The 21,050-nt window shown below is 47.9% G+C and overlaps 1 protein-coding gene and 1 long non-coding RNA gene across 2 annotated transcripts; both read right to left on the reverse strand.

The window, feature by feature from the left end:
* Positions 1-435: 435 nt before the first annotated feature.
* Positions 436-12,284, reverse strand: LOC112242083 (neurobeachin-like protein 2). The gene is made up of 7 exons (XM_042312746.1): positions 12,260-12,284; positions 11,959-12,171; positions 7,340-7,436; positions 3,353-3,459; positions 1,572-1,655; positions 771-869; positions 436-555 (listed from the first exon to the last, which is right to left on the reverse strand). Exons 2-7 carry the CDS (start codon positions 12,034-12,036, stop codon positions 436-438), a joined length of 585 nt encoding a protein of 194 aa, XP_042168680.1. The 5' UTR covers positions 12,037-12,171; positions 12,260-12,284.
* On the reverse strand, positions 12,282-19,948 carry LOC121843131. The gene is made up of 5 exons (XR_006081452.1): positions 19,806-19,948; positions 19,450-19,530; positions 17,505-17,617; positions 15,714-15,796; positions 12,282-12,344 (listed from the first exon to the last, which is right to left on the reverse strand). It is a non-coding gene; the product is annotated as an uncharacterized LOC121843131 (long non-coding RNA).
* Between the last annotated feature and the right edge of the window lie 1,102 nt (positions 19,949-21,050).

The following is a 21,050-nucleotide window of genomic DNA, read 5'->3' on the forward strand; positions in this document are numbered from 1 at the left end:
ATAACAGGGGAGGTTTGTATTTTTGGATGATATTAAAGCCCAATTATTATTATTTTAAATGCTTCACTGTCCCAATAATTACGGAGGGCACTGTAAATGACTCTGTAAATGACTCTGTAAATGACTCTGTAAATGACTCTGTAAATGACTCTGTAAATTGCACTGTAGATTACACAAATTAAAGCATTACAGAGCATCATTTTGAAATCAAATACCTGGTCGAGGGGTCGGAGCAGCCTCAACAGAGACTTCAGCTCAGCAGGCCTCAGACAGAGAGACCCCATATCCTGTAACATCCCCAGGAGGCAATCGGCACACTGGCGGTCCAGTCTCTGTGGCTGGGAGAGGACATGGAGCACAGCCCCCACCAGGCCGGCCTCCACAGCCACCGTACGGCAGGCCAGGAGCCCCCGCAGACCGCAGCCAGCCACTGGGCTACCAGGAGCTGCAGGTCCCTCTGGGGGCCAGGTCAGGCAGCCACTGTAGGAGGAGGAGGAGGGGCTGGTCGTTACTGACACCCAGGTGATGGGTGTGGGCGTGTTCCCCTTCCACCGCCTAGTGGAGAGAAGGAGAGGGAGAGAAAAGAGGAAGGCAATGAGAGAGGAGTGAGAGAGTCAGAGGTTTTTGTGGAAGTCCAAATATATCTAACCCACAGAACGATGACAAATAAAGGACTAATGGCCTTCATGACAACATGACATTCTCTCCCTTTACACTCTACATTAGTATCCCTTTAACCAGATGAAGTGAGGAAGTGTCGATCTGCTCACCATGTTCATGAGTTCCTGCAGCAGGCGTTTAGTGGGCTGACCCTGACTCTTCAGCACGTCAAACAGCTGGGAGTAGCCAATCCTCTCCTTGAAAACCTCCTGGAGGGAGAAGAACACAGAGACACAAATATAGACAGGCCAGTAATGTACAGAGACACAAAATAGACAGGCCAGTAGACAGGCCAGTAATGTACAGAGACACAAATATAGACAGGCCAGTAATGTACAGAGACACAAATGTACAGAGACACAAATATAGACAGGCCAGTAATGTACAGACACAAATATAGACAGGCCAGTAATGTACAGAGACACAAATATAGACAGGCCAGTAATGTACAGAGACACAAATATAGACAGGCCAGTAATGTACAGAGACACAAATATGCTTCCCAAACGGCAACCTATTCTCTATATAGAACCCTGTGGGCCCTGGTCAAAAGCAGTGCACTATACAGGGAATAGGTTGCCATTTGGGACAGAGATGGAATGAAAGAACTTCCTCCCTGGCAAAGAGCCACACAACAGACAGGAGGATAATGAGACTGTCTAAACAAGAATGAAAACAGTGTCAAGCCTTATCCGGCTCTTTTTCTGTTCTGATAACGTGTGTGTGTGTGTGTGTCAGACAGAGGAAGATGGTACTAGAACTATGATTGTGTGATGAAGAGCCTTGCCTAAGACCTGAAGACTGTGTAATCTCCCTGAAATGCTGCCTAAGCTTCAACTGGGAGAGCTAATGTAGTCTGGATGACCAGGGTTCAATACCCAGCGGGCCACACTAGTTGTAGAAATCCTTACCTTGGCAGAAGGGGAGTTACTCATGATGGATGTGAGGACTCCGAGGGCATGGACTGTAATGCAGTCGGAACCTTTCTCCAAAACCTACACAGTCAGGGGGACATAATAATATGTGACACCGCAGACTTAACATACAGTATTGTACAGGTGACACCCCACACCAACTCAAGGGGACATATATACATGAAAACACACACAGGGAAAAGACAGAAGTTACCATAACAACTGGGTCAATCAATGACAGGTGTTGACATGCAGAACCCAAACCATCACACAACTAATAAGATTGTAAAAGTCTTCTGACACACAAGCAAAACCCATTGTTACACAATAACCGAGCGCTGCAAAGGACACAGAGCCACTGCTGCCACCATCACACATCTACAACCACAAGACATTGTGAAAGATACCAAACCAGCAGACATGCAGGAGGACGATCCCAACAGGAGCCTTGAGACAGTGAGGTGATACATGCTTGGAGAGATGAGGACACACACACAATCTGACCTACTGATGACAGCAGGACACTCAGCCTCTATTAGAGAATATAGTGTGTAAGAAGAGAGAGAGGCTCATATCCACCCGCAATAACACACTGGACGACTGAACTACCCAGCTACACACCATTACACTCGTTATATTCTAAAACCAGACATGTTTGACAGAATCTGAAACCGTATGTGGACCATCTTAGAGAATGTTCTCTATAGTGGCCGTTTTGTTTCTGTCGGTGAATGTCAGTTTGTTTTAGATTTTTTTTAAATCCCTCAGTGTTTTGTTCCTGGATCCCTCTGTGAGAATGAATGTATTTAGATTTGGGGGGTGGAGAGGGGGCTGTATACTTGACTGAGTTCTGTAGAAAAACCAACTAATGGTCAACAACAAAAAAGAAAAGAGAGAGCTACTAGTCAAGTACACAGATCATCCTACCCTCCATCTCTCTGAGCTCTTTAAACAGGATGCCTCTTTACCAGGAAGTCTGGCCAGTCGCCCTCATTTGTAGATTATGCCGGTAGTGCAATTATACTATGTAGCTATAGACTGAGGTGGGTGGAGGTGGTGAGAAGGGAGGAGAAGAGGGAGAGGAAAGAGCATGAGAGAATGAAAGAGAGGGCAAGACAGAGAGAGATAAAGAGAGGAGGAGAGAGAGAGAAGAGGCTGAGTTTTCTGCTGACAGTCAGACCTATTTCAACATGATCGTGGAGGGAAAGTACCTGGTCTACTTCCATCTCTGTGTCCGTGAGCAAACGTGTGGTGAGGTCACACACCCCTCACGCTCCGACCTACACCTTTTACTGTGATAGAGCTACAGGACAGGACACACAAACGGACAGACAGAGACAATGTCAACTCAGAGAGGACCATGTTTGGCTCTCCACTGTGGCAGCACCTGCTGCAGTATGGACACACCTGCTGCAGTATGGACACACCTGCTGCACTATGGACACACCTGCTGCAGGAAGGACACACCTGCTGCAGGAAGGACACACCTGCTGCAGTATGGACACACCTGCTGCACTATGGACACACCTGCTGCACTATGGACACACCTGCTGCACTATGGACACACCTGCTGCAGTATGGACACACCTGCTGCAGTATGGACACACCTTTGATAACCACTGACATTTGACAGACAGACAGACAGACAGACAGACAGACAGACAGACAGACAGAAAGAAAGAAAGAAAGAAAGAAAGAAAGAAAGAAAGAAACAGAAAGTGAGAGAGAAAGAAAGAAAGAGAGAAAGAAAGAGAGAGAGAAAGAAAGAAAGGACAGACCTTGCTGTTCTGGATGAGTCGGAGGATGTGTTCGAAGCAGTTGTTGTTGAGGAAGATGGCCTGCAGCACCGGTCTGTCTGAACACTGCAGGATCTCAGGCACTGAAGCTGTTGAGGACAATACGACTCATCATCAACAACACCATAAATAACTTGTCACATTTACAACAATAATAAATAACTGGCCTTCAGAGATAAACCTTCATATAGAAGAGAGATGTCTCATGTTTTGACTGTCAGACAGTCTGAGGGCCAGTCTGAGGGCCAGTCTGTGGGCCAGTCTGTGGGCCAGTCTGACGGCCAGTCTGAGGGCCAGTCTGAGGGCCAGTCTGAGGGCCAGTCTGAGGGCCAGTCTGAGGGCCAGTCTGAGGGCCAGTCTGAGGGCCAGTCTGAGGGCCAGTCTGAGGGCCAGTCTGAGGGCCAGTCTGAGGGCCAATCTGAGGGCCAGTCTGACGGCCAGTCTGAGGGCCAGTCTGAGGGCCAGTCTGTTGGTGCTATCATGCCAACTCCCTGTCACTCATTATCATGCCATGTTTGGCTTGAGAAGGACAGCAATGAAGTTGGCCCCAGATATGGAACAGATATAGAAGACAAGATTCCTGTATGTTCTACCTGGAAGTAATACATATTGCAGCAAACACGCATCCAAGATTCATAGAAGATTCTTGTAACATCTCAATCAATCAAATGTATTTATAAAGCCCTTTTAACACCAGCCGCTGTCACATCAGCTGATATGGGTGGTTAACATTGAGACACAACAGATATGCTGCATGTATTATATTAAAATGTAAGGGGGAACATGTCAGCTAAGCCTTCGGAGGTCTCACATACACATTTCAATACCTTGCATACCACTGTCTGACGTCCTGCAACATGACACTTACTGAAGAAAGAAGAAAAGTCTACCGCAAGCAGGGGGAGGAGAGGAGGAAGAGGAAGAGAGGAGGAGAGGGGTAGAGGAGGAGAGGAAGATGAGGAGGGGAGGAGAGGAGGAGAGGAGGAAGAGGAAAGGAAGAGAGGAGGAGAGGGGTAGAGGAGGAGAGGAAGAGGAGGATGAGGAAGAGAGGAGGAGAGGAAGAGGAGGATGAGGAAGAGAGGAGGGGAGAAGAGGAGGAAAGGAGGAAGAGATGAGGGGAGGGGGAGAAAGAGGGAAAGAATAAGGAGAGGAGGAGGATGAGGAAGAGGAAGAGGAAGAGGAAGAGGAAGAGGAGGAATGACTCAGTAACAGCAGTGAATCTATTTTGTTATTAAGTGGCGATCCCTCAACAATCATTCTCATGATAGCACATTGGTAGTAGTCAGTGACAAATATCAAAGCTGTGCCACCAGAGACTCTGGGTTCGAGCCCAGGCTCTGTCGCAGCTGGCCGCGACCGGGAGGTCTGTGGGGCAACGCACAATTGGCCTAGCGTCGTCCGGGTTAGGGATGGTTGGCCGGTAGGTATATCCTTGTCTCATCGCGTACTAGCGACTCCTGTGGCGGGCCGGGGGCAGTGCACGCTGACCAGGTGTACAGTGTTTCCTCCGACACATTGGTGCGGCTGGCTTCCGGGTTGGATGCGCGCTGTGTTAAAGAAGCAGTGCGACTTGGTTGGGTTGTGTTTCGGAGGACGCATGGCTCTCGACCTTTGTCTCTCCCGAGCCCGTACGGGAGTTGTAGCGATGAGACAAGATAGTAACTACTAACAATTGATACCACGAAGAAAAAAACTATACGGAAAGCATTTATTTTTGTAGAGGTTACATTGTCAGAACATACACTTTCTTATAATATTCATAGATCACTCTTATAATTCCTATCTATGTAGGAAATTCATCACAATCATATAATGAATTGTTTATGTCATATAAGGGATATACCCTATATTATACAAAAATATGTGGACACCCCTTCAAATTAGTGGATTCGGCTATTTCAGCCCCACCTGTTGGTGACAGGTGAATAACATTGAGCACACAGCCATGCAATCTCCATAGACGGCAGGTAGACGGCAGGTAGCCTAGTGGTTAGAGAATTGGACTAGTAACCGAAAGGTTGCAAGATCGAATCCCTGAGCTGACAAGGTCTGTGTCAGTCTGCCAGTAGAATGGCCTTACTGAAGAGCTCAGATATACTTTCATAACATTGAGCACACAGCCATGCAATCTCCATAGACGGCAGGTAGCCTAGTGGTTAGAGCATTGGACTAGTAACCGAAAGGTTGCTAGATCGAATCCCTGAGCTGACAAGGTAAACCTCTGTCATTCTGCCACTAGATTGGCTATTACTGAAGAGCTCAGTTACTTTCAACGTGGCACTGTCATAGAATGCCACCTTTCCAACAATGTCTGCCCTGCTAGTGCTGCCCCAGTCCAATAGAGGTGCAAATGTCTGCCCTGCTAGTGCTGCCCCGGTCCAATAGAAGTGCAAATGTCTGCCCTGCTAGTGCTGCCCCGGTCCAATAGAAGTGCAAATGTCTGCCCTGCTAGTGCTGCCCAGGTCCAATAGAAGTGCAAATGTCTGCCCTGCTAGTGCTGCCCCGGTCCAATAGAAGTGCAAATGTCTGCCCTGCTAGTGCTGCCCAGGTCCAATAGAAGTGCAAATGTCTGCCCTGCTAGTGCTGCCCAGGTCCAATAGAAGTGCAAATGTCTGCCCTGCTAGTGCTGCCCCGGTCCAATAGAAGTGCAAATGTCTGCCCTGCTAGTGCTGCCCCGGTCCAATAGAAGTGCAAATGTCTGCCCTTGCTAGTGCTGCCCCGGTCCAATAGAGTGCAAATGTCTGCCATGCTAGTGCTGCCCCGGTCCAATAGAAGTGCAAATGTCTGCCCTGCTAGTGCTGCCCCGGTCCAATAGAAGTGCAAATGTCTGCCCTGCTAGTGCTGCCCCGGTCCAATAGAAGTGCAAATGTCTGCCCTGCTAGTGCTGCCCCGGTCCAATAGAGGTGCAAATGTCTGCCTTGCTAGTGCTTCCCCGGTCCAATAGAAGTGCAAATGTTTGGGAGCAACACTGGCTCAGCCATGAAATGGTAGGACACATAAGCCAACAGAACGGGACCACCGAGTGCTGAAGCACACAGCGTGTAAAAATCGTCTGTCCTCGGTTGCAACACTCACTACCGAGTTCCAAACTGCCTCTGGAAGCAATGTCAGCACAAAAACTGTTCATCGGGAGCTTCATGAAATGGGTTTCCATGGCCGGGCAGCCGCACACAAGCCTAAGATCACCATGTGCAATGCCAAGCGTGGGCTGGAGTGGTGTAAAGCTCGCCACCATTGGACTCTGGAGCAGTGAAAACACGTTCTCTGGAGCGATGAATCACTCTTCACCATCTGGCAGTCCCAGATTCGTCAATCGGTTTGTCAGATACCAGGAGAACCCTACCTGCCCCAATGCACAGAGCCAACTGTAAAGTTTGGTGGAGGAGGAACAATGGTCTGAGGCTGTCATTCATGGTTCGGGCTAGGCCCCTTAGTTCCAGTGAAAGGAAAACGTAATGCTACAGCATACAATAAATGTAAATAGATGTTTGTCTATGGAGATTGCATGGCTGTCAGCGAATCTGGGAATCTTTGTGGCTGAAATAGCCTAATCCACTAACTGAAAGGGGTGTCCACATACTTTTGTCCATATAGTGTATAAGACAAAACGTACTAAATCTTACCAGTTACTTAATTAGATTTCTGTACTAATAATCTTCTTCTGTCATAGAAGATTGTTATTTGTTTTTCATGGTTGTTTTCCATATGGGGCATGATGGCAGCGTAGCCTAGTGGTTAGAGTGTTGGACTAGTAACCGGAAGGTTGCAAGTTCAAACCCCGAGCTGACAAGGTACAAATCTGTCGTTCTGCCCCTGAACAGGCAGTTAACCCACTGTTCCTAGGCCATCATTGAAAATAAGAATTTGTTCTTAACTGACTTGCCTAGTTAAATAAAGGTAAAATAAAATAAATAAAGTGGGACCAGACTAATATTTGGGGAGTGTATTTTGGATGATGAGGCCTCTTACTCAGCATGTGACTCTGGAGAGTGATGAGGTGTTCCTCCCAGCTCTGCCCGTCCTCCTGCTCGTTCCCTAACCCTGGAGGCCGGTTCCAGTTCAGGACCTGGAAGTATCAGAAACAGTTGCATACCTCCATTAACTCAAACACTAATGCCATGCTAACCACACTCTTACCCTCCACCAGACCACGCTTCAATTGATAGAAAAGAGCAGACACTTACAGCTGTCCCACCAAGATCAAGCTACTACAGCCACTACTGCTGCTGCTACTACAGCCACTGCTGCTGCTGCTACTACAGCCACTGCTGCTGCTGCTACTACAGCCACTGCTGCTGCTACTACAGCCACTGCTGCTGCTACTACTACAGCCACTGCTGCTGCTACTACTACAGCCACTGCTGCTGCTACTACAGCCACTGCTGCTGCTACTACAGCCACTGCTGCTACTACTACTACAGCCACTGCTGCTGCTACAGCCACTGCTGCTACTACAGCCACTGCTGCTGCTACTACAGCCACTGCTGCTGCTACTACAGCCACTGCTGCTGCTACTACAGCCACTGCTGCTACTACTACTACTACAGCCACTGCTGCTGCTACTGCTGCTACTACAGCCACTGCTGCTACTACTACTACAGCCACTGCTGCTGCTACTACTACAGCCACTGCTGCTGCTGCTACTACAGCCACTGCTGCTACTACTACAGCCACTGCTGCTGCTACTACTACAGCCACTGCTGCTACTGCCACTGCTGCTACTACTACAGCCACTGCTACTACAGCCACTGCTGCTACTACAGCCACTGCTGCTGCTACTACAGCCACTGCTGCTGCTGCTACTACAGCCACTGCTGCTGCTACTACAGCCACTGCTGCTGCTACTACAGCCACTGCTGCTGCTACAGCCACTGCTGCTGCTACTACAGCCACTGCTGCTGCTACTACAGCCACTGCTGCTGCTACTACTACAGCCACTGCTGCTACTACAGCCACTGCTGCTGCTACTACAGCCACTGCTGCTACTACAGCCACTGCTACTACTACAGCCACTGCTGCTGCTACTACTACAGCCACTGCTGCTACTACTACTACTACAGCCACTGCTGCTACTACTACTACAGCCACTGCTGCTGCTACTACTACAGCCACTGCTGCTACTACTACTACAGCCACTGCTGCTGCTGCTACTACAGCCACTGCTGCTGCTGCTACTACAGCCACTACTGCTGCTACTACAGCCACTGCTGCTGCTACAGCCACAGCCTCTACTGCTACTACAGCCACTGCTGCTACAGCCACTACTACAGCCACTGCTGCTGCTACTACAGCCACTGCTGCTGCTACAGCCACTGCTGCTGCAGCCACTGCTGCTACTACAGCCACTGCTACTACAGCCACTGCTGCTGCTACTACTACAGCCGCTGCTGCTACTACAGCCACTGCTGCTACAGCCACTGCTGCTGCTGCTACTACAGCCACTGCTGCTACTACAGCCACTGCTGCTACTACAGCCACTGCTGCTGCTGCTACTACAGCCACTGCTGCTACTACAGCCACTGCTGCTACTGCTACTACAGCCACTGCTGCTGCTGCTACTACAGCCACTGCTGCTACTACAGCCACTGCTGCTGCTGCTACTACTGCTGCTACAGCCACTGCTGCTACTACTACTACAGCCACTGCTGCTGCTACTACAGCCACTGCTGCTGCTACTACTACAGCCACTGCTGCTACTACTACAGCCACTGCTGCTGCTACTACTACAGCCACTGCTGCTGCTGCTACTACAGCCACTGCTGCTACTACAGCCACTGCTGCTACTACAGCCACTGCTGCTGCTACTGCTACTACAGCCACTGCTGCTGCTGCTACTACAGCCACTGCTGCTGCCACTGCTGCTACTACAGCCACTGCTGCTGCTACTACTACAGCCACTGCTGCTGCTACAGCCACTGCTGCTGCTACTACTACAGCCACTGCTGCTACAGCCACTGCTGCTGCTGCTACTACAGCCACTGCAGCCACTGCCTACTGCTGCTACTACTACAGCCACTGCTGCTGCTGCTACTACAGCCACTGCTGCTGCTGCTACTACAGCCACTGCTGCTACTACAGCCACTGCTGCTACTACAGCCACTGCTGCTGCTGCTACTACAGCCACTGCTGCCTGCTGCTACTACAGCCACTGCTGCTGCTGCTACTACAGCCACTGCTGCTGCTGCTACTACAGCCACTGCTGCTGCTACTACTACAGCCACTGCTGCTGCTACTACAGCCACTGCTGCTACTGCTACTACAGCCACTGCTACTACAGCCACTGCTGCTACTACAGCCACTGCTGCTGCTACTACAGCCACTGCTGCTGCTGCTACTACAGCCACTGCTGCTACTACAGCCACTGCTGCTACTACAGCCACTGCTGCTACTGCTACTACAGCCACTGCTGCTACTACAGCCACTGCTGCTGCTGCTACTACAGCCACTGCTGCTGCTGCTACTACAGCCACTGCTGCTGCTACTACAGCCACTGCTGCTGCTACTACTACAGCCACTGCTGCTGCTACTACAGCCACTGCTGCTGCTGCTACTACAGCCACTGCTGCTGCTACTACAGCCAGCCACTACTACTGCCACTGCTACTACTACAGCCACTGCTGCTGCTACTACAGCCACTGCTGCTGCTGCTACTACAGCCACTGCTGCTACTACTACTACAGCCACTGCTGCTGCTACTACTACAGCCACTGCTACTACTACAGCCACTGCTGCTGCTGCTACTACAGCCACTGCTGCTGCTGCTACTACAGCCACTGCTGCTACTGCTACTACAGCCACTGCTGCTGCTACTACAGCCACTGCTGCTACTGCTACTACAGCCACTGCTGCTGCTGCTACTACAGCCACTGCTGCTGCTGCTACTACAGCCACTGCTGCTACTACAGCCACTGCCACTACTACAGCCACTGCTGCTACTACAGCCACTGCTGCTGCTGCTACTACAGCCACTGCTGCTGCTGCTACTACAGCCACTGCTGCTGCTACTACAGCCACTGCTGCTGCTACTACAGCCACTGCTGCTGCTGCTACTACAGCCACACTGCTGCTACTACAGCCACTGCTGCTGCTACAGCCACTGCTGCTACTACTACTACAGCCACTGCTGCTACTACTACAGCCACTGCTGCTACTGCTACTACAGCCACTGCTGCTGCTACAGCCACTACTACAGCCACTGCCACTGCTGCTACTACAGCCACTGCTGCTGCTACTACTACAGCCACTGCTGCTGCTACTACAGCCACTGCTGCTGCTACAGCCACTGCTGCTGCTACTACAGCCACTACTACAGCCACTGCTGCTACTACAGCCACTGCTGCTGCTACTACAGCCACTGCTGCTGCTACTAGCCAGCCACTACAGCCACTGCTGCTGCTACTACAGCCACTGCTGCTGCTACTACAGCCACTGCTGCTGCTACTGCTGCTGCTACTACAGCCACTGCTGCTGCTGCTACTACAGCCACTGCTGCTGCTACTACAGCCACTGCTGCTGCTACTACAGCCACTGCTACTACAGCCACTGCTACTACTACAGCCACTGCTGCTACTACAGCCAGCTACTACAGCCACTGCTGCTGCTACTACAGCCACTGCTGCTGCTACTACAGCCACTGCTGCACTGCTACTACAGCCACTGCTTCTACTACAGCCACTGCTGCTACTACTACTACAGCCACTGCTACTACTACAGCCACTGCTGCTACTACTACTACAGCCACTGCTGCTACTACTACTACAGCCACTGCTGCTACTACAGCCACTGCTGCTGCTACTACAGCCACTGCTGCTGCTACTACAGCCACTGCTGCTGCTACTACAGCCACTGCTGCTGCTACTACTACAGCCACTGCTACTACTACAGCCACTGCTGCTACTACTACAGCCACTGCTGCTACTACTACTACAGCCACTGCTGCTGCTACAGCCACTGCTACTACAGCCACTGCTGCTGCTACTACAGCCACTGCTGCTGCTGCTACTACTACAGCCACTGCTGCTACTACTACTACAGCCACTGCTGCTGCTACTACTACAGCCACTGCTGCTACTACAGCCACTGCTGCTGCTACTACTACAGCCACTGCTGCTGCTACAGCCACTGCTGCTGCTACTACAGCCACTGCTACTACTACAGCCACTTCTGCTACTACTACAGCCACAGCCACTGCTGCAGCCACTGCTGCTGCTGCTACTACTACAGCCACTGCTGATACCACTACAGCCACTGCTACTACTACAGCCACTGCTGCTACTACTACAGCCACTGCTGCTGCTACTGCTGCTACTACTACAGCCACTGCTGATACCACTTCTACTACTGCTGCTACTACAGCCACTGCTGCTACTACTACAGCCACTGCTGCTGCTGCTACTACTACAGCCACTGCTGATACCACTTCTACTACTGCTGCTACTACTACAGCCACTGTTGCTACTACCACTGCTGATACCACTACTACTACTACTACTACTACCTATCCCTGCTGTTACTCCTGTTACTCCTACTAATACTACTACTACTACTACTATCCCTGCTGCTGCTCCTCCTACTGCTGTTGCTACTACCTGGAAGTAGCCATCCAACACGGTCCTGATCTCCAGCCGGCGCTCTGCAGGACTACTGGAGTGGAGGGTATGCACCATTGCAGTCAGGCACTGCAGGGTCAGCCGTAGCAGCGTGGGGTCCTTGGGGTTGGAGGAGGTCCGGAGGCACCAGGCTCGGAGTACAGAAAGAAGGTCCTCCACAGACTGCAGGGTGATGGAGAGCAGGCCGTTCTTCTGGAATGCATAGATACCATACATATGAGTTAACACACACACACACACACACACAATTCTGAAGAGAGGTACAGTAGGAGTGCTTTACCTTGCTGCCACTGATGACAGCCCCTTGAGATGGACCAATCGGAGAGCGAGGTCCTCTGGGATCTGCTGGCTGTCCTGCAGGCTGTCTGTGAACCAACGACACATTGATGATTGTTGTTTTGACAGGCTGTCTGTGAACCACATATTGATGGTTGGTGTTTTGATGACATGGTAATCTAGCCTGAGCATCAGTCTGTACCATCATGCCAACTCCTTGTCGCTCACTGTCATACTAAAAGGTTAGGCTTGACAATGAGCAATGGAGTTGACAAGAGCACTTACAGATCTGAGACCAGGCTACAGAAGGAGACAACAGGCCTGGGACCAGGCTACAGAAGGAGACAACAGATTTGGGACCAGGCTAATGGCAATATATTGTACAGTCGTGGCCAAAAGTTTTGAGAATGACACAAATATTAATTTTCACAAAGTTTGCTGCTTCAGTTTGTATGATGGCAATTTGCATATACTCCAGAATGTTATGAAGAGTGATCAGATGAATTGCAATTAATGGCAAAGTCCCTCTTTGCCATGCAAATGAACAGAATGCCAAAAAAAGGATTTCCACTGCATTTCAGCCCTGCCACAAAAGGACCCAGACCTTAATCCCATTGAGAACTTGTGGTCAATCCTCAAGAGGCGGGTGGACAAACGAACAACCCACAAATTCTGACAAACTCCAAGCATTGATTATGCAAGAATGGGCTGCCATCAGTCAGGATGTGGCCCAGAAGTTAATTGACAGCATGCCAGGGCGGATTGCAGAGGTCTTGAAAAAGAAGGGTCAACACTGCAAATATTGACTCTTTGCATCAACTTCATGAAATTGTCAATAAAAGCCTTTGACACTTATGAAATGCTTATAATTATACTTCAGTATTCCATAGTAACATCTGACAAAAATATCTAAAGACACTGAAGCAGCAAACGTTGTGGAAAGGAATATTTGTGTCATTCTCAAAACGTTTGGCCACGACTGTACAAGACAGAATGCACAGCCAGTACACTGTGATGTCATAAAGAGATGTGGAAATCCAAGGCACACTGGGACAGCATTGAGAAATAGCAGGATGTGGGTTGAGCCCTCGTTAGGCAAGGTTATGTATCAAGACAATGGAGATGCCATAAGCCTTAGTAATAGGTCCAACAACAGCTAGCAGTATTATACACACCAGAGGCTGAGCCCACTGGGCTCTGGTCAAAAGCACTGCACTATTTAGGGAATACGGTGCCCACTGGGCTCTGGTCAAAAGCACTGCACTATTTAGGGAATATGGTGCCCACTGGGCTCTGGTCAAAAGCACTGCACTATTTAGGGAATACGGTGCCCACTGGGCTCTGGTCAAAAGCACTGCACTATTTAGGGAATACAGTGCCCACTGGGCTCTGGTCAAAAGCACTGCACTATTTAGGGAATACAGTGCCCACTGGGCTCTGGTCAAAAGCACTGCACTATTTAGGGAATACAGTGCCCACTGGGCTCCGGTCAAAAGCACTGCACTATTTAGGGAATACAGTGCCCACTGGGCTCTGGTCAAAAGCACTGCACTATATAGGGAATACAGTGCCCACTGGGCTCTGGTCAAAAGCACTGCACTATATAGGGAATACAGTGCCCACTGGGCTCTGGTCAAAAGCACTGCACTATATAGGGAATACAGTGCCCACTGGGCTCTGGTCAAAAGCACTGCACTATATAGGGAATACAGTGCCCACTGGGCTCTGGTCAAAAGCACTGCACTATATAGGGAATACAGTGCCCACTGGGCTCTGGTCAAAAGCACTGCACTATATAGGGAATACAGTGCCCACTGGGCTCTGGTCAAAAGCACTGCACTATATAGGGAATACAGTGCCCACTGGGCTCTGATCAAAAGCACTGCACTATATAGGGAATACAGTGCCCACTGGGCTCTGGTCAAAAGCACTGCACTATATAGGGAATACAGTGCCCACTGGGCTCTGGTCAAAAGCACTGCACTATATAGTGAATACAGTGCCCACTGGGATGCAGCTCAACCACTTCCCTCTCTCAATAGCATGGTGTTAACAGTCATGTCGAGCTTTCTGTAATCTACAGACTCAACTTGTCCAGACAGGTTTCCCACATGGTTTACAGATTAGCTCCGTGCTAATCAAAGGACACTAGCAACAGAAGTGTTTAATAAACTAAGATCCCAGTGAGAGAACACTGCTAATTAGAAAATAACATCATTCACTTTAGATCAAGACAGAACATATCGACTGGACTCTTGCCCACTGTGTTTCTCCAAAGGGAGAAAAGTACATTTTGAGCAGCCTAAAGGAAAGCTGTATATTACTGGAACAGGAGAACAGGCTAGTATAAAGGTAGTCTGAGTAGTTATATATACAGAGATATATATGAATAGACGTAGTTAATACACAGAGATATATATGAATAGAGGTAGTTATATATACAGAGATATATATGAATAGACATAGTTATATATACAGAGATATATATGAATAGACATAGTTATATATACAGAGATATATATGAATAGACGTAGTTATATATACAGAGATATATATGAATAGAGGTAGTTAATACAGAGATATATATGAATAGAGGTAGTTATATATACAGAGATATATATGAATAGACGTAGTTATATATACAGAGATATATATGAATAGACGTAGTTATATATACAGAGATATATATGAATAGAGGTAGTTAATACAGAGATATATATGAATAGACGTAGTTATATATACAGAGATATATATGAATAGACGTAGTTATATATACAGAGATATATATGAATAGACGTAGTTAATACAGAGATATATATGAATAGACGTAGTTATATACAGAGATATATATGAATAGACGTAGTTAATATACAGAGATATATATGAATAGACGTAGTTAATATACAGAGATATATATGAATAGACATAGTTAATACACAGAGATATATTATATAGTTAATACAGAGATATATATGAATAGAGGTAGTTAATACACAGAGATATATATGAATAGACGTAGTTAATACAGAGATATATATGAATAGAGGTAGTTAATACAGAGATATATATGAATAGACGTAGTTAATATACAGAGATATATATGAATAGACGTAGTTAATATACAGAGATATATATGAATAGACGTAGTTATATATACAGAGATATATATGAATAGACATAGTTAATACACAGAGATATATATGAATAGACGTAGTTATATATACAGAGATATATATGAATTAGAGGTAGTTAATATATACAGAGATATATATGAATAGACGTAGTTAATACACAGAGATATATATGAATAGAGGGGTGCTGAATGAAGTGGGACTCAGTGGAAGCTGTTTTGAGGAAGGAGTAGTACAATTGGGACCATAGGCTGTAAGAGAGAAGTTACTCAGGATAGTGTGGTGTAGGAGGGAGGCCTGAGTGAGTGAGTGAGTGAGGTGCCTCACCATGGAATAGAGCAGGCAGCTCCTCTGTTAAGGGGAGAGGGGAGAACTTATACTTGCTCCTCTCCACCATGCTCACCTCCTCCCTAAAAAAAACACACACACACATATTTACAGCAGGCCTACAGACTTGGCCTCCGTACCAAAAAGCATCCTATTCTCCATGTAGTTCCCCACAGGGCTCTGGTCTAAAGTAGTGCACTATATAGGGAGTAGGGTGCCATTTGGGATGCACCCTTAAGGAGACAGAGATAAGAGCTGTTGCAGCAACACCGTCATCCACTACAGATGAACATGCAGAGATAAGGCCTTGGGTTGGGTTTAAACAGTCTGCCCTCGACATGGTCCTTCACCACACACACAAAGACACAGACATACTGACACACACAGTCCAACGGGCAGTCTCCACCCAGCTTCAAAACACACACAGTCCAACGGGCAGTCTCCACCCAGCTTCAAAACACACACAGTTCAACAGGTGGTCTCCACCCAGCTTCAAAACACACACAGTTCAACAGGCGGTCTCCACCCAGCTTCAAAACACACACAGTTCAACAGTGGTCTCCACCCAGCTTCAAAACACACACAGTTCAACAGGCGGTCTCCACCCAGCTTCAAAACACACACAGTTCAACAGGCGGTCTCCACCCAGCTTCAAAACACACACAGTCCAACAGGCGGTCTCCACCCAGCTTCAAAACACACACAGTCCAACAGGCGGTCACCACCCAGTTTCAAAACACACACAGTCCAACAGGCGGTCTCCACCTAGCTTCAAAACACACACAGTCCAACGGGCAGTCTCCACCCAGCTTCAAAACACACACAGTCCAACGGGCGGTCTCCACCCAGCTTCAAAACACACACAGTCCAATGGGCGGTCTCCACCCAGCTTTAAACACACACAGTCCAACGGGCGGTCTCCACCCAGCTTCAAAACACACATAGTCCAACACACGGTCTCCACCCAGCTTCAAAACACACACAGTCCAACAGGCGGTCTCAACCCAGCTTCAAAACACACACAGTCCAACAGTCTGTCTCCACCCAGCTTCAAAACACACACAGTCCAACAGTCTGTCTCCACCCAGCTTCAAAACACACACAGTACAACAGGCGGTCTCCACCCAGCTTCAAAACACACACAGTCCAACGGGCGGTCTCCACCCAGCTTTAAAACACACACAGTCCAACGGGCGGTCTCCACCCAGCTTTAAAACACACACAGTCCAACACACGGTCTCCACCCAGCTTCAAAACACACACAGTCCAACAGTCGGTCTCCACCCAGCTTCAAAACACACACAGTCCAACAGTCTGTCTCCACCCAGCTTCAAAACACACACAGTACAACAGGCGGTCTCCACCCAGCTTCAAAACACACACAGTCCAACAGTCTGTCTCCACCCAGCTTCAAAACATGGGTAGGGAGCGCACGTACGTACACACGGACGACACGGACGTACACACGGACGTACACACGCACGTACACACGACGCATACACACGCATACACGGACGTACACACGGACGTACACACGGACGTACACACAGACGCATACACAGACGTACACACGGACGTACACACGGACGTACACGCACGCACACACGGACGCATACACACGGACACGGACGCATACACGGACATACACAAGGACATACACACCGACGTACACACCACACGGACGTACACACGGACGTACACACGGACGTACACACGGACGTACACACGGACGCACACACGGACGTACACACCGACGTACACACGGACGTAGACACGGACGTACACACGCACCCTGTCAGGCGTCTCCTCCATGTATTATAAGGGTCAAAGAGACTCTCCAACAGCATTAGGCCATACTGAATCACTGTCTGGAGGGACGACTGATCCGCAGGCTGCTTCTTCAGCTGAAACACACACACACACACACACACACACACACACACACACACACACACACACACACACACACACACACACACACACACACACACACAAAACAAAGACACACACACACACACACATATTTACTTGACCTTGAGTGGGCTTTCAAAACAAAGACATCTCAGAGCAAATAATAACAAACACAGCTACACACTTTTACTAAATACACATTCCTCTTTATGACACTCTTCACTTCTAAATACACATTCCTCTTTATGACACTCTTCACTTCTAAATAAACATTCCTCTTTATGACACTCTTCACTTCTAAATACACATTCCTCTTTATGACACTCTTCACTTCTAAATACACATTCCTCTTTATGACACTCTTCACTTCTAAATACACATTCCTCTTTATGACACTCTTCACTTCTAAATACACATTCCTCTTTATGACACTCTTCACTTCTAAATACACATTCCTCTTTAAGACACTCTTCACTTCTAAATAAACATTCCTCTTTATGACACTTCACTTCTAAATACACATTCCTCTTTAAACTCTTCACACATTCCTCTTTATGACACTCTTCACTTCTAAATACACATTCCTCTTTATGACACTCTTCACTTCTAAATACACATTCCTCTTTAAGACACTCTTCACTTCTAAATACACATTCCTCTTTATGACACTCTTCACTTCTAAATACACATTCCTATTTATGACACTCTTCACAAACAATACTGACAATATAGACACATTCCACAACACAATGCACAGGTCAGCCACACACCCACTCCTCTATTCTCAGGAAACCAGTTCTGTTTCTTTTAGGTGGAAAAATGTAATGTGGATTTATAGGATAGTATTCTTCTCGTCTCCACTGCATTCTCTGTCTCAATAGACAGTATATTATCATTCTGTCTCAATAGACAGTATATTATCATTCTGTCTCAATAGACGGTATATTATCATTCTGTCTCAATAGACGGTATATTATCATTCTGTCTCAATAGACGGTATATTATCATTCTGTCTCAATAGACGGTATATTATCATTCTGTCTCAATAGACAGTATATTATCATTCTGTCTCAATAGACAGTATATTATCATTCTGTCTCAATAGACGGTATATTATCATTCTGTCTCAATAGACGGTATATTATCATTCTGTCTCAATAGACGGTATATTATCATTCTGTCTCAATAGACGGTATATTATCATTCTGTCTCAATAGACGGTATATTATCATTCTGTCTCAATAGACGGTATATTATCATTCTGTCTCAATAGACGGTATATTATCATTCTGTCTCAATAGACGGTATATTATCATTCTGTCTCAATAGACAGTATATTATCATTCTGTCTCAATAGACAGTATATTATCATTCTGTCTCAATAGACAGTATATTATCATTCTGTCTCAATAGACAGTATATTATCATTCTGTCTCAATAGACAGTATATTATCATTCTGTCTCAATAGACAGTATATTATCATTCTGTCTCAATAGACAGTATATTATCATTCTGGCTCAATAGACAGTATATTATCATTCTGGCTCAATAGACAGTATATTATCATTCTGGCTCAATAGACAGTATATTATCATTCTGGCTCAATAGACAGTATATTATCATTCTGGCTCAATAGACAGTATATTATCATTCTGGCTCAATAGACAGTATATTATCATTCTGGCTCAAAAGTAAAAGTATATTAATCTAGAGTATGAATGAGTGATATTGTATAGTTTGCAGATCCTCCATTGTTGAAAATTACTAATGTGTAACTTAAGTGTGTGTGTGTGTATATGAGGTTCATCTAGGATTGTGTCTTACCTGAGTCAAGCAGAAGTTTAACAGTTTAATGGTCTCGAAGACAAAGCCTGGGTCTTCTCTGGGTCAATGTTTTCCATATTCCTGAAGAACAGAGAGACTCAGATCATTAAATTGTCACCAATCTTTTTCTGATCTCACTGTCATCTAGCATGAGCTTCTAGCAGATTTTTCTCATGTTATCTAGCATGAGCTTCTAGCAGATCTTTTATCAGCTTCTAGCAGATCTTTTCATGTTTTCTAGCATCAGCTTCTAGCAGATTTGTTCTTGTTATCTAGCATCAGTCATGGGTAGAAATGATGGGCAGAGTCATTCAACAAAGGGGTGAACTGAGGGTCATAGAACATATAAGGTCTACCTGCAGACGATAATGAAGAACTTAATAAGCAGCAGGGGGTGCAGGGTGCTGTTGTTACTGTCGCCCCCAGAGAGGTGCAGGGTGCTGTTGTTACTGTCGCCCCCAGAGAGGTGCAGGGTGCTGTTGTTACTGTCGCCCCCAGAGAGGTGCAGGGTGCTGTTGTTACTGTCGCCCCCAGAGGGGTGCAGGGTGCTGTTGTCACTGTCGCCCCCAGAGAGGTGCAGGGTGCTGTTGTTACTGTCGCCCCCAGAGAGGTGCAGGGTGCTGTTGTTACTGTCGCCCCCCCCACTGTCGCCCAGAGGGGTGCAGGGTGCTGTTGTTACTGTCGCCCCCAGAGGGGTGCAGGGTGCTGTTGTTACTGTCGCCCCCAGAGGGGTGCAGGGTGCTGTTGTTACTGTCGCCCCCAGAGAGGTGCAGGGTGCTGTTGTTACTGTCGCCCCCAGAGAGGAGCAGGGTGCTGTTGTTACTGTCGCCCCCAGAGAGGTGAATGGCACTGTGTGATAGCTGGTCACTGAAGAACACCAGTATGTCCCTGGGTATGAGGGGAACCTCCGTAATATAGTTCTCCAGCCTGAGAATGTAGGAAAGAGGGAGGGGAAGAGGAAGGGGAGAAGAGGGAAGAGGAGGAAGAGGAGAGGGAAGGAGGAGAGAGGGAAAGGGAGAGGAAGGGGAGGGAGAGGAGGGAGGGGAGAAGGAAGAGGAGGAAGAGGAGAGGGAAGAGGGAGAGAGAGGGAAAGGGGGAGAGGAGGGAGGAGGGAGAGAAAAGAGGGGAGGGAGAAGAGGGAAGAGGAGGAAGAGGGAGGGAAGAGAGGAGAGAGAGAGGAAAGGGAGAGGAAGGGGGAGGAGAGGGAAGAGGGAAGGGAGAAGGGAAGAGGGGGAGAAAGAGGAAAGAGGGAGTGAGAGGGGAGAGAAAATAGGGAGGGGAGAAAAAGGGGAGAGAGAGGGGGGAGAAAGAGGGAGGGGAGGGGAAAGAGGGAGAGGGAGGGAGGGAGAAGGGGAGAGAGAGAGGGGGAGGAAAGAGGGAGGGGAGAGGGAAGAGAAAGGGGAGAGAGGGAGGAAAGAGGGAAGAGAAAGGAGAGAAAGGGAGAGAGAGGGGAGAGAAAAGAGGGAGGGGAGAGGGAAGAGGGAGGGAGAGAAAGGGGAGAGAGAGGAGGGAGAGAAAAGAGGGAGGGAGAGGGAAGAGAAAGGGGAGAGAGGGAGGAGAGGAAAGAGGGAGGGGAGAGGGAAGAGAAAGGGGGGAGAGAG

Source organism: Oncorhynchus tshawytscha, unplaced genomic scaffold, assembly GCF_018296145.1.
Source record: "Oncorhynchus tshawytscha isolate Ot180627B unplaced genomic scaffold, Otsh_v2.0 Un_contig_5083_pilon_pilon, whole genome shotgun sequence".
In the NCBI taxonomy this organism is placed as follows: domain Eukaryota; kingdom Metazoa; phylum Chordata; class Actinopteri; order Salmoniformes; family Salmonidae; genus Oncorhynchus; species Oncorhynchus tshawytscha.